Source organism: Oncorhynchus kisutch, unplaced genomic scaffold (assembly GCF_002021735.2).
Source record: "Oncorhynchus kisutch isolate 150728-3 unplaced genomic scaffold, Okis_V2 scaffold851, whole genome shotgun sequence".
NCBI classification, from domain to species: Eukaryota; Metazoa; Chordata; class Actinopteri; order Salmoniformes; family Salmonidae; genus Oncorhynchus; species Oncorhynchus kisutch.
Window position 1 is genome coordinate 25,886 of NW_022262796.1, and position 12,813 is coordinate 38,698.

The following is a 12,813-nucleotide window of genomic DNA, read 5'->3' on the forward strand; positions in this document are numbered from 1 at the left end:
AGTGATGGCTGCAGCTGCTGTGGGGAACATATGATACTCCTGCAAGTTCCTGACCACTCCTTAGACTTAGGATGGATGATATGGTATGGATCCTATTGAATCTGCAACAAGTGCTACACATTTTGAATATATATCATGTACATTTCATGAGCAAAAATAATATACAATTTAACTAGAAATGACAACAATTAGTTGATGAGAAGCACTTAAATCCAGTTATACTTTAAGAATATATATATATATATATATATATATATATATATATATATATATATATATATATATATATATATATATATATATATATATATGTGAATAGGCCTCTACAATTGAACTAATTATAGTTAAATGACAAGATAACAATCCAATGGTGATACATCCTTTCACACGGTCAAAGAGGTTAGTCCAATCAAAACGTCTCTTTCCTGTCTCCGTCCCGCCCATAGTGATGGTCGCTTAGCGCGGGCTTCCTGTGATTGGTCCAACCGAATACAGTGTTTCTCCGAGGCTCCTGCTACGGTTTGTTACCGACAAAATACGTTACACTTACAACTGGCTATGAAAATAGATAATTCTCTTAACTTTTTGTTAATTGTGTAGCGAAATAATCACCTAAACTTGTTGTTACTTTAGAAACAGTAAGGTTACGGTGTCTTGCGGCTCCGTCTCGTCGGTTTTCACTCCGGGAGAGAAGAAGCTTCTTCATTTGTTGTGAACATTGTAACGCTGTTTACTTTCGGTATTTTGGGGTTAAGTACTGGCCTTAAACTATTCAGTAAGTTAAAAGGTTTATTTGTGTCTACATCCACATTGTTTAAAGTGTTTGTAGTTAACTATAACTTGCCTTGACAAACTTTCCTCTGTGTCAACACAAGATATGTTTTGTCAGGCCACAACGACAAAAATGACTTGCTACATTGACTACATCTATCTACATTTGACTACAATGACTACATTTATCTGTCCATCTAATATTCATCTAGATGGGACAATGTGACAGTATCTTGTTTTACTTTGTGTTGTTGGTTAACTTGTTGCTTGAGTTTGGACCGGAGTGAATTGACTGGGTATTTCCGAGTCTTTGAACATCACGAGGAGGAATCTGCATGTCAGTGTTTGTTTTAATCACGACACACTTTCCACTATGAACTGCGGTGTTGCTCGTCTGACTGACATGTTTATCAGCAATTGTGATTAATATTTTTTTTCTTTCTCTCCACTCAGTTGATGGTCTGTAGTAGAACCTGAGGTAGCGGGCCTAACCGTAGCCCAACATAATGACCGAGAGTTTCAGCAACATCGAGGATGAGGCTTTCCCCAGTTTCCTGTCTAGCTCTGTGGGCAGCAGCCGTGCCACCCTGGGGAACATCACCCTGGCCTCCACCCTGGGGCTGCCCGTAGCTGCCTCCACCGTGGCTAAAATTAGAGCTGGGGCCGACAACAGGTGGGTCAGCAGCACCGCTTAACATCAACAGCAATGTTACTGGAACACAAGGCCCTGCAGAACTATAGGGGTTCTGGCTCAGTACCTGTCACTGGAACACAAGGCCCTGCAGAACTATAGGGGTTCTGGCTCAGGACCTGTCACTGGAACACAAGGCCCTGCAGAACTATAGGGGCTCTGGCTCAGGACCTGTCACTGGAACACAAGGCCCTGCAGAACTATAGGGGTTCTGGCTCAGGACCTGTCACTGGAACACAAGGCCCTGCGGAGCTATAGGGGTTCTGGCTCAGGACTTGTCACTGGAACACAAGGCCCTGCAGAACTATAGGGGTTCTGGCTCAGGACCTGTCACTGGAACACAAGGCCCTGCAGAACTATAGGGGTTCTGGCTCAGGACCTGTCACTGGAACACAAGGCCCTGCAGAACTATAGGGGTTCTGGCTCAGTACCTGTCACTGGAACACAAGGCCCTGCAGAACTATAGGGGTTCTGGCTCAGGACCTGTCACTGGAACACAAGGCCCTGCAGAACTATAGGGGTTCTGGCTCAGGACCTTCTAAAGCAGTGTTACCGTTATGTAGCTCTGATCAGTGTTCATAACGATCTGACTACTAAAAATGAATCTCACTCCTTTCTCTCCAGAGTAAATGCTGTCCAGGCGTCATATCTGGAGGACGGACGGCTCTCTCTGGCTAACTCTCAGTCCAACAACAAGGAACAGGGACAATTCGCCCTCAGCTTCAAAGATGAGCTGTGAGTATCAGGAGTTTTGTTTTAGCAGCTGTGGAAGTCATGTCATGCAGGGCTCTATGCTGACTTCCTTTCCAAGGAGCACATTGTTGTACTGCTTTACCTCACGGCGTACTGCCTTTCCCCAGTGCTTTACCACACGGTGTACTGCCGTCCCCCAGTGCTTTACCACACGGTGTACTGCCGTCCCCCAGTGCTTTACCACACGGTGTACTGCCGTCCCCCAGTGCTTTACCTCACGGTGTACTGCCGTCCCCCAGTGCTTTACCTCACGGTGTACTGCCGTCCCCCAGTGCTTTACCACACGGTGTACTGCCGTCCCCCAGTGCTTTACCACACGGCATACTGCTTTACCTCACGGCGTCCTGCATTACCTCACGGCGTCCTGCATTACCTCACGGCGTCCTGCATTACCTCACGGCGTCCTGCATTACCTCACGGCGTCCTACATTACCTCACGGCGTCCTACATTACCTCACGGCGTCCTGCATTACCACACGGTGTACTGCCGTCCCCCAGTGCTTTACCTCACGGCGTACTGCCGTCCCCCAGTGCTTTACCTCACGGCGTACTGCCGTCCACAGTGCTTTACCTCACGGCGTACTGCCGTCCCCCAGTGCTTTACCACACGGCGTACTGCCGTCCCCCAGTGCTTTACCACACGGCGTACTGCCGTCCCCCAGTGCTTTACCACACGGCGTACTGCCGTTCCCCAGTGCTTTACCTCACGGCGTACTGCCGTCCCCCAGTGCTTTAGCATGCGGTTTGGGATGTGAATATCCCCCATGTTTGCTTCAGTGAAAATATTGCTCACATGGATCCCCTCTCTGTCTCTCTCCACCTCTCAGAGATGATGCAGATGACTTCATAGCAGCCCACCGGTTCTCAGACATGCTGGTGAAGGTGAATCTGGACGAGACAGAGCCCAGGACTAGAGCCTCCTCCCTCGGCCCCAACACCCAGACTGGACCTCTCCCTGGAAGACACTCTGACCATGGAGACGGTAACACTGTGTGGCTCGGTTGGTAGAGCGTGGTGCATGCAATGCCAGGGTTGTGGGTTCGATTCCAGCGGCCACCCATAAATCAAATGGTATCCACACGTCACTAAGTGGTTTTGGATAAAAGAGTCTGATAAATAGCATTTATTAGTAGTAGTATTATTAGTGGTAGTGGTAGTATTAGTAGTAGTGGTGGTATTATTATTATTTATTATTATTATTATTAGTGGTAGTATTAGTAGTGGTAGTATTATTATTATTTGTGGTAGTATTAGTAGTGGTAGTATTATTAGTGGTAGTATTAGTAGTGGTAGTATTATTATTATTTGTGGTAGTATTAGTAGTGGTAGTATTATTATTATTTGTGGTAGTATTAGTAGTGGTAGTATTATTATTATTTGTGGTAGTATTAGTAGTGGTGGTTAGTAGTAGTAGTGGTGGTTAGTAGTAGTATTATTATTATTAGTGATATTATTATTATTTGTGGTAGTAGTAGTGATGGTTAGTATTAGTAGTGGTGGTTAGTAGTAGTAGTGGTGGTTAGTAGTAGTAGTAAGTATTATTATTAGTAGTGATATTAGTATTAGTAGTGGTATTATTATTATTATTATTAGTAGTAGTGGTAGTATTAGTAGTGGTAGTATTAGTAGTGGTAGTATTAGTAGTGGTAGTATTATTATTATTTGTGGTAGTATTAGTAGTGGTAGTATTATTATTATTTGTGGTAGTATTAGTAGTGGTGGTTAGTAGTAGTAGTAAGTATTATTATTAGTAGTGATATTAGTATTAGTTGTGGTAGTATTAGTAGTGGTAGTATTATTATTATTTGTGGTAGTATTAGTAGTGGTGGTTAGTATTAGTAGTGGTGGTTAGTATTAGTAGTGGTGGTTAGTAGTAGTAAGTATTATTATTAGTAGTGATATTAGTATTAGTAGTGGTATTATTATTATTATTAGTAGTAGTAGTGGTAGTATTAGTAGCGGTAGTATTAGTAGTGGTAGTATTATTATTATTTGTGGTAGTATTAGTAGTGGTGGTTAGTAGTAGTAGTAAGTATTATTATTAGTAGTGATATTAGTATTAGTAGTGGTATTATTATTATTATTAGTAGTAGTAGTGGTAGTATTATTATTTGTGGTAGTATTAGTAGTGGTAGTATTAGTAGCGGTAGTATTAGTAGTGGTAGTATTATTATTATTTGTGGTAGTATTAGTAGTGGTGGTTAGTAGTAGTAGCAAGTATTATTATTAGTATTAGTTGTGGTAGTATTATTCGCAGTGATGGTAGTGGTAGTATTATTACTAGTATTATTACTGGTAGTGGTATTTATTTATTTTTATTTTTTATTTAACCTTTATTTTACTAGGCAAGTCAGTTAAGAACAAATTCTTATTTTCAATGACGGCCTAGGAACAGTGGGTTAACTGCCTGTTCAGGGGCAGAACGACAGATTTGTACCTTGTCAGCTCGGGGGTTTGAACTTGCAACCTTCCCAATGCTCTAACCACTAGGCTTCCCTGCCACCCCATAGTGGTGGTGGTGGTAGTAGTATTATTAGTAGTGGTGGTGGTAGTAGTATTATTAGTAGTGGTGGTAGTAGTATTATAGTAGTGGTGGTAGTAGTATTATTAGTAGTGGTGGTAGTAGTATTATTAGTGGTGGTAGTAGTATTATTAGTAGTGGTAGTAGTAGTGGTGGTAGTAGTATTATTAGTAGTGGTGGTAGTATTATTATTAGTGGTGGTGGTAGTAGTAGTATTATTGGTGGTGGTGGTGGTAGTAGTATTATTAGTAGTAGTGGTGGTAGTATTATTATTAGTAGTGGTGGTAGTATTATTAGTAGTAGTGGTGGTAGTATTATTAGTAGTAGTGGTGGTAGTAGTATTAGTAGTAGTAGTAGTATTAGTAGTAGTAGTGGTGGTAGTAGTATTAGTAGTAGTAGTGGTGGTAGTAGTATTATTAGTAGTGGTGGTAGTAGTATTATTAGTGGTGGTGGTAGTAGTATTATTGGTGGTGGTAGTAGTATTATTAGTAGTAGTGGTGGTAGTATTATTATTAGTAGTGGTGGTAGTAGTATTAGTAGTAGTAGTGGTGGTAGTAGTATTAGTAGTAGTAGTGGTGGTAGTAGTATTATTAGTAGTAGTGGTGGTAGTAGTATTATTAGTAGTAGTGGTGGTAGTAGTATTATTATTATTAGTAGTGGTGGTAGTAGTATTATTAGTAGTGGTGGTAGTAGTATTATTAGTAGTGGTGGTAGTAGTATTAGTAGTAGTAGTGGTGGTAGTAGTATTATTAGTAGTAGTGGTGGTAGTAGTATTATTAGTAGTGGTGGTGGTAGTAGTATTATTGGTGGTGGTGGTAGTAGTATTATTAGTAGTATTATTAGTAGTTGTATTATTGAGAGGTAAATCTGATGTACCACGTGGTCTTGATTAACTCTGTCCTTCACTAGTTGATAGATCAGTGATGTCCATCAGGCTGGTCTCTGTCCTTCACTAGTTGGTAGAACAGTGATGTCCATCAGGCTGGTCTCTGTCCTTCACTAGTTGATAGATCAGTGATGTCCATCAGGCTGGTCTCTGTCCTTTACTAGTTGATAGATCATTATGTCCATCAGGCTGGTCTCTGTCCTTCACTAGTTGATATATCATTATGTCCATCAGGCTGGTGTGCTATGTTAGCTAACAAACCAACTAACTGAATTTCTCATCTCCCTATCAGATCTCTCTACGGGGCGGCTGGCCTTCACCAACCTGGTTAATAGGGACTTTATGGATCTAAAGGTATCACACTCTCTATGTTGTCTCATGTGCTTTTAGTGTGGTCTCCTTCCCCCTGCCCAGGCCTTTAGGGTCCAGTATGGGTGGTAGCCTCCCCCTGACCACCCCTTTAGGGTCCAGTATGGGTGGTAGCCTCCCCCTGACCATACCTTTAGGGTCCAGTATGGGTGTTAACCTCCCCTTTAGGGTCCAGTATGGGTGGTAGCCTCCCCCTGACCACACCTTTAGGGTCCAGTATGGGTGGTAGCCTCCCCTTTAGGGTCCAGTATGGGTGGTAGCCTCTCCCTGTCCAGACCTTTAGGGTCCAGTATGGGTGGTAGCCACCCCTTTAGGGTCCAGTATGGGTGGTAGCCATCCCTTTAGGGTCCAGTATGGGTGGTAGCCATCCCTTTAGGGTCCAGTATGGGTGGGAGCCACCCCATTAGGGTCCAGTATGGGTGGGTGCCTCCCCCTGTCCAGGCCTTTAGGGTCCAGTATGGGTGGTAGCCTCCCCCTGACCACACCTTTAGGGTCCAGTATGGGTGGTAGCCACCCCTTTAGGGTCCAGTATGGGTGGTAGCCTCTCCCTGTCCAGACCTTTAGGGTCCAGTATGGGTGGTAACCTCTCCCTGTCCAGACCTTTAGGGTCCAGTATGGGTGGTAGCCACCCCTTTGGGGTCCAGTATGGGTGGTAGCCTCCCCTTTAGGGTCCAGTATGGGTGGTAGCCTCTCCCTGTCCAGACCTTTAGGGTCCAGTATGGGTGGTAGCCTCCCCCTGTCCAGGCCTTTAGGGTCCCCTTTAGGGTCCAGTATGGGTGGTAGCCACCCCTTTAGGGTCCAGTATGGGTGGTAGCCACCCCTCTAGGGTCCAGTATGGGTTGTAGCCACCCCTCTAGGGTCCAGTATGGGTTGTAGCCACCCCTTTAGGGTCCAGTATGGGTGGTAGCCACCCCTTTAGGGTCCAGTATGGGTGGTAGCCACCCCTTTAGGGTCCAGTATGGGTGGTAGCCACCCCTTTAGGGTCCAGTATGGGTGGTAGCCACCCCTTTAGGGTCCAGTATGGGTGGTAGCCACCCCTTTAGGGTCCAGTATGGGTGGTAGCCACCCCTTTAGGGTCCAGTATGGGTGGTAGCCACCCCTTTAGGGTCCAGTATGGGTGGGAGCCTCCCCTTTAGGGTCCAGTATGGGTGGGAGCCTCCCCCTGTCCAGGCCTTTAGGGTCCAGTATGGGTGGGAGCCTCCCCCTGTCCAGGCCTTTAGGGTCCAGTATGGGTGGTAGCCACCCCTTAGGGTCCAGTATGGGTGGTAGCCACCCCTTTAGGGTCCAGTATGGGTGGTAGCCACCCCTTTAGGGTCCAGTATGGGTGGTAGCCACCCCTTTAGGGTCCAGTATGGGTGGTAGCCACCCCTTTAGGGTCCAGTATGGGTGGTAGCCACCCCTTTAGGGTCCAGTATGGGTGGGAGCCACCCCTTTAGGGTCCAGTATGGGTGGGAGCCTCCCCCTGTCCAGGCCTTTAGGGTCCAGTATGGGTGGTAGCCTCCTCTCCTTCCCCCTGTCCAGACCTTTAGGGTCCAGTATGGGTGGTAGCCACCCCTTTAGGGTCCAGTATGGGTGGTAGCCACCCCTTTAGGGTCCAGTATGGGTGGTAGCCACCCCTTTAGGGTCCAGTATGGGTGGGAGCCACCCTTTAGGGTCCAGTATGGGTGGGAGCCACCCCTTTAGGGTCCAGTATGGGTGGGAGCCACCCCTTTAGGGTCCAGTATGGGTGGGAGCCACCCCTTTAGGGTCCAGTATGGGTGGGAGCCACCCCTTTAGGGTCCAGTATGGGTGGGAGCCACCCCTTTAGGGTCCAGTATGGGTGGGAGCCACCCCTTTAGGGTCCAGAATGGGTGGGAGCCTCCCCCTGTCCAGGCCTTTAGGGTCCAGTATGGGTGGTAGCCTCCCCCTGTCCAGGCCTTTAGGGTCCAGTATGGGTGGTAGCCACCCCTTTAGGGTCCAGTATGGGTGGTAGCCTCCTCTCCTTCCCCCTGCCCAGACCTTTAGGGTCCAGTATGGGTGCTAGCCTCCCCTTTAGGGTCCAGTATGGGTGGTAGCCTCCCCTTTAGGGTCCAGTATGGGTGGTAGCCTCCCCTTTAGGGTCCAGTATGGGTGGTAGCCACCCCTTTAGGGTCCAGTATGGGTGGTAGCCACCCCTTTAGGGTCCAGTATGGGTGGTAGCCACCCCTTTAGGGTCCAGTATGGGTGGTAGCCACCCCTTTAGGGTCCAGTATGGGTGGGAGCCACCCCTTTAGGGTCCAGTATGGGTGGGAGCCACCCCTTTAGGGTCAAGTATGGGTGGGAGCCTCCCCTTTAGGGTCCAGTACGGGTGGGAGCCTCCCCCTGTCCAGGCCTTTAGGGTCCAGTATGGGTGGGAGCCTCCCCCTGTCCAGGCCTTTAGGGTCCAGTATGGGTGGTAGCCACCCCCTTAGGGTCCAGTATGGGTGGTAGCCACCCCTTTAGGGTCCAGTATGGGTGGTAGCCACCCCTTTAGGGTCCAGTATGGGTGGTAGCCACCCCTTTAGGGTCCAGTATGGGTGGTGGCCACCCCTTTAGGGTCCAGTATGGGTGGTGGCCACCCCTTTAGGGTCCAGTATGGGTGGGAGCCTCCCCCTGTCCAGGCCTTTAGGGTCCAGTATGGGTGGTAGCCTCCTCTCCTTCCCCCTGTCCAGACCTTTAGGGTCCAGTATGGGTGGTAGCCACCCCTTTAGGGTCCAGTATGGGTGGGAGCCACCCCTTTAGGGTCCAGTATGGGTGGGAGCCACCCCTTTAGGGTCCAGTATGGGTGGGAGCCACCCCTTTAGGGTCCAGTATGGGTGGGAGCCACCCCTTTAGGGTCCAGTATGGGTGGGAGCCACCCCTTTAGGGTCCAGTATGGGTGGGAGCCACCCCTTTAGGGTCCAGTATGGGTGGGAGCCACCCCTTTAGGGTCCAGTATGGGTGGGAGCCACCCCTTTAGGGTCCAGAATGGGTGGGAGCCTCCCCCTGTCCAGGCCTTTAGGGTCCAGTATGGGTGGTAGCCTCCAGCTGTCCAGGCCTTTAGGGTCCAGTATGGGTGCTAGCCTCCCCTTTAGGGTCCAGTATGGGTGGTAGCCTCCCCTTTAGGGTCCAGTATGGGTGGTAGCCTCCCCTTTAGGGTCCAGTATGGGTGGTAGCCACCCCTTTATGGTCCAGTATGGGTGGTAGCCTCCTCTCCTTCCACCTGTCCAGACCTTTAGGGTCCAGTATGGGTGCTAGCCTCCCCTTTAGGGTCCAGTATGGGTGCTAGCCTCCCCTTTAGGGTCCAGTATGGGTGCTAGCCTCCCCTTTAGGGTCCAGTATGGGTGCTAGCCTCCCCTTTAGGGTCCAGTATGGGTGCTAGCCACCCCTTTAGGGTCCAGTATGGTCGGTAGCCACCCCTTTAGGGTCCAGTATGGTCGGTAGCCACCCCTTTAGGGTCCAGTATCGGTGTCCCCTCCCATTGTCCAGACCTTTAGAGTCCAGTACATGATACCAGAATGTAGTTGTAATTCTGTCTCTGTGATCCAGGTCCGATCCCTCCCAGGCACCGTGGACGACCAGAGTCTGGCCAGTGATGGAGCCGACAGCGACCGCTTCAGTGGGAGTGTCTCCAGCTTCCTGGCCAATGAGAAGCTCATGTCTGTGGACAGCATGAACAGTGATGTCACAGGTGAGGCCCCACCCCTTTCATAGCACAGCATGAGGCTTATTCAGGAAGATGCAACGTTACTGACCATTCACATAGAACTGGATAGTGTAGAACAGACATTGGGGGGGCTTTGTTGTCAAAAGGAATAGGAAATTGGGCCAGCTCTATGCATTTCATTTCTATCTACAACGTGTCTGAACTCCTCTCTGGTGGGGGTTATAGCTGTGTGTTGTGTCTGAACACCTCTCTAGTGGGGGTTATAGCTGTGTGTTGTGTCTGAACTCCTCTCCTCTCTGGTGGGGGTTATAGCTGTGTGGTGTCTGAACTCCTCTCTGGTGGGGGTTATAGCTGTGTGTTGTGTCTGAACACCTCTCTAGTGGGGGTTATAGCTGTGTGTTGTGTCTGAACTCCTCTCCTCTCTGGTGGGGGATATAGCTGTGTGTTGTGTCTGAACTCCTCTCTGGTGGGGGTTATAGCTGTGTATTGTGTCTGAACTCCTCTCCTCTCTGGTGGGGGTTATAGCTGTGTGTTGTGTCTGAATTCCTCTCCTCTCTGGTGGGGGTTATAGCTGTGTGTTGTGTCTGAACTCCTCTCTGGTGGGGGTTATAGCTGTGTGTTGTGTCTGAATTCCTCTCCTCTCTGGTGGGGGTTATAGCTGTGTGTTGTGTCTGAACTCCTCTCTGGTGGGGGTTATAGCTGTGTGTTGTGTCTGAACACCTCTCTAGTGGGGGTTATAGCTGTGTGTTGTGTCTGAACACCTCTCCTCTATGGTGGGGGTTATAGCTGTGTGTTGTGTCTGAACACCTCTCCTCTCTGGTGGGGGTTATAGCTGTGTGTTGTGTCTGAACAGCTCTCTGGTGGGGGTTATAGCTGTGTATTGTCTGAACTCCTCTCCTCTCTGGTGGGGGTTATAGCTGTGTGTTGTGTCTGAACTCTTCTCCTCTCTGGTGGGGGTTATAGCTGTGTGTTGTGTCTGAACTCTTCTCCTCTCTGGTGGGGGTTATAGCTGTGTGTTGTGTCTGAACTCTTCTCCTCTCTGGTGGGGGTTATAGCTGTGTATTGTGTCTGAACAGCTCTCTGGTGGGGGTTATAGCTGTGTGTTGTGTCTGAACACCTCTCTGGTGGGGGTTATAGCTGTGTGTTGTGTCTGAACACCTCTCTGGTGGGGGTTATAGCTGTGTGTTGTGTCTGAACTCCTCTCCTCTCTGGTGGGGGTTATAGCTGTGTGTTGTGTTTGTTCTATTGATTATTGATCTTCTGTTTGATCCCCAGATGACGATGTCGATGTGAACGACCTGCAGGATGAAGATCTGGACCTGTACTTAAACCAGCTGGTGAACCCTGCCATGCAGAGAGGACGGGTGGAGGGACAGGAGATACCTGATGCTGTAAGGCAACCTCTCTCTCTTCCTGCTTTCTAATCCTCTCTCTCTTCCTGCTTTCTAATCCTCTCTCTCTTCCTGCTTTCTAATCCTCTCTCTCTTCCTGCTTTCTAATCCTCTCTCTCTTCCTGCTTTCTAATCCTCTCTCTCTTCTGCTTTCTAATCCTCTCTCTCTTCCTGCTTTCTAATCCTCTCTCTCTTCCTGCTTTCTAATCCTCTCTCTCTTCCTGCTTTCTAATCCTCTCTCTCTTCCTGCTTTCTAATCCTCTCTCTCTTCCTGCTTTCTAAACCTCTCTCTCTTCCTGCTTTCTAAACCTCTCTCTCTTCCTGCTTTCTAATCCTCTCTCTCTTCCTGCTTTCTAATCCTCTCTCTCTCTTCCTGCTTTCTAATCCGCTCTCTCTCTTCCTGCTTTCTAATCCTCTCCTCTCTCTCTTCCTGCTTTCTAATCCTCTCCTCTCTCTCTTCCTGCTTTCTAATCCTCTCCTCTCTCCTGCTTTCTAATCCTCTCCTCTCTCTCTTCCTGCTTTCTAATCCTCTCCTCTCTCTCTTCCTGCTTTCTAATCCTCTCCTCTCTCTCTTCCTGCTTTCTAATCCTCTCCTCTCTCTCTTCCTGCTTTCTAATCCTCTCCTCTCTCTCTTCCTGCTTTCTAATCCTCTCCTCTCTCTCTTCCTGCTTTCTAATCCTCTCCTCTCTCTCTTCCTGCTTTCTAATCCTCTCCTCTCTCTCTCTCTTCCTGCTTTCTAATCCTCTCCTCTCTCTCTCTCTTCCTGCTTTCTAATCCTCTCCTCTCTCTCTCTTCCTGCTTTCTAATCCTCTCCTCTCTCTCTCTCTTCCTGCTTTCTAATCCTCTCCTCTCTCTCTCTCTTCCTGCTTTCTAATCCTCTCCTCTCTCTCTCTCTTCCTGCTTTCTAATCCTCTCCTCTCTCTCTCTCTTCCTGCTTTCTAATCCTCTCCTCTCTCTCTCTCTTCCTGCTTTCTAATCCTCTCCTCTCTCTCTCTCTTCCTGCTTTCTAATCCTCTCCTCTCTCTCTCTCTTCCTGCTTTCTAATCCTCTCCTCTCTCTCTCTCTTCCTGCTTTCTAATCCTCTCCTCTCTCTCTCTCTTCCTGCTTTCTAATCCTCTCCTCTCTCTCTCTCTTCCTGCTTTCTAATCCTCTCCTCTCTCTCTCTCTTCCTGCTTTCTAATCCTCTCCTCTCTCTCTCTCTTCCTGCTTTCTAATCCTCTCCTCTCTCTCTCTCTTCCTGCTTTCTAATCCTCTCCTCTCTCTCTCTCTTCCTGCTTTCTAATCCTCTCCTCTCTCTCTCTCTTCCTGCTTTCTAATCCTCTCCTCTCTCTCTCTCTTCCTGCTTTCTAATCCTCTCCTCTCTCTCTCTCTTCCTGCTTTCTAATCCTCTCCTCTCTCTCTCTCTTCCTGCTTTCTAATCCTCTCCTCTCTCTCTCTCTTCCTGCTTTCTAATCCTCTCCTCTCTCTCTCTCTTCCTGCTTTCTAATCCTCTCCTCTCTCTCTCTCTTCCTGCTTTCTAATCCTCTCCTCTCTCTCTCTCTTCCTGCTTTCTAATCCTCTCCTCTCTCTCTCTCTTCCTGCTTTCTAATCCTCTCCTCTCTCTCTCTCTTCCTGCTTTCTAATCCTCTCCTCTCTCTCTCTCTTCCTGCTTTCTAATCCTCTCCTCTCTCTCTCTCTTCCTGCTTTCTAATCCTCTCCTCTCTCTCTCTCTTCCTGCTTTCTAATCCTCTCCTCTCTCTCTCTCTTCCTGCTTTCTAATCCTCTCCTCTCTCTCTCTCTTCCTGCTTT

The 12,813-nt window shown here is 48.1% G+C and overlaps 1 protein-coding gene across 3 annotated transcripts in view; it reads left to right on the forward strand.

Moving 5' to 3' along the window:
* The first annotated feature begins 478 nt into the window (after positions 1-478).
* LOC109884147 (centrosomal protein of 192 kDa) overlaps positions 479-12,813 on the forward strand; it is an 83,239-nt gene continuing 70,904 nt past the window's right edge. The window contains exons 1-8 of one of the 3 annotated variants that reach the window (XM_031816672.1): positions 498-519; positions 634-775; positions 1,225-1,444; positions 2,087-2,197; positions 3,043-3,197; positions 5,915-5,976; positions 9,517-9,658; positions 10,910-11,025. In XM_031816672.1, coding sequence (XP_031672532.1) covers positions 1,278-1,444; positions 2,087-2,197; positions 3,043-3,197; positions 5,915-5,976; positions 9,517-9,658; positions 10,910-11,025 — 753 coding nt within the window. In that variant the 5' untranslated portion in view covers positions 498-519; positions 634-775; positions 1,225-1,277. Of the gene's footprint in view, positions 776-1,224; positions 1,445-2,086; positions 2,198-3,042; positions 3,198-5,914; positions 5,977-9,516; positions 9,659-10,909; positions 11,026-12,813 lie in introns of all 3 variants that reach the window. The other 2 variants (XM_031816671.1, XM_031816673.1) reach the window with 2 other exon arrangements.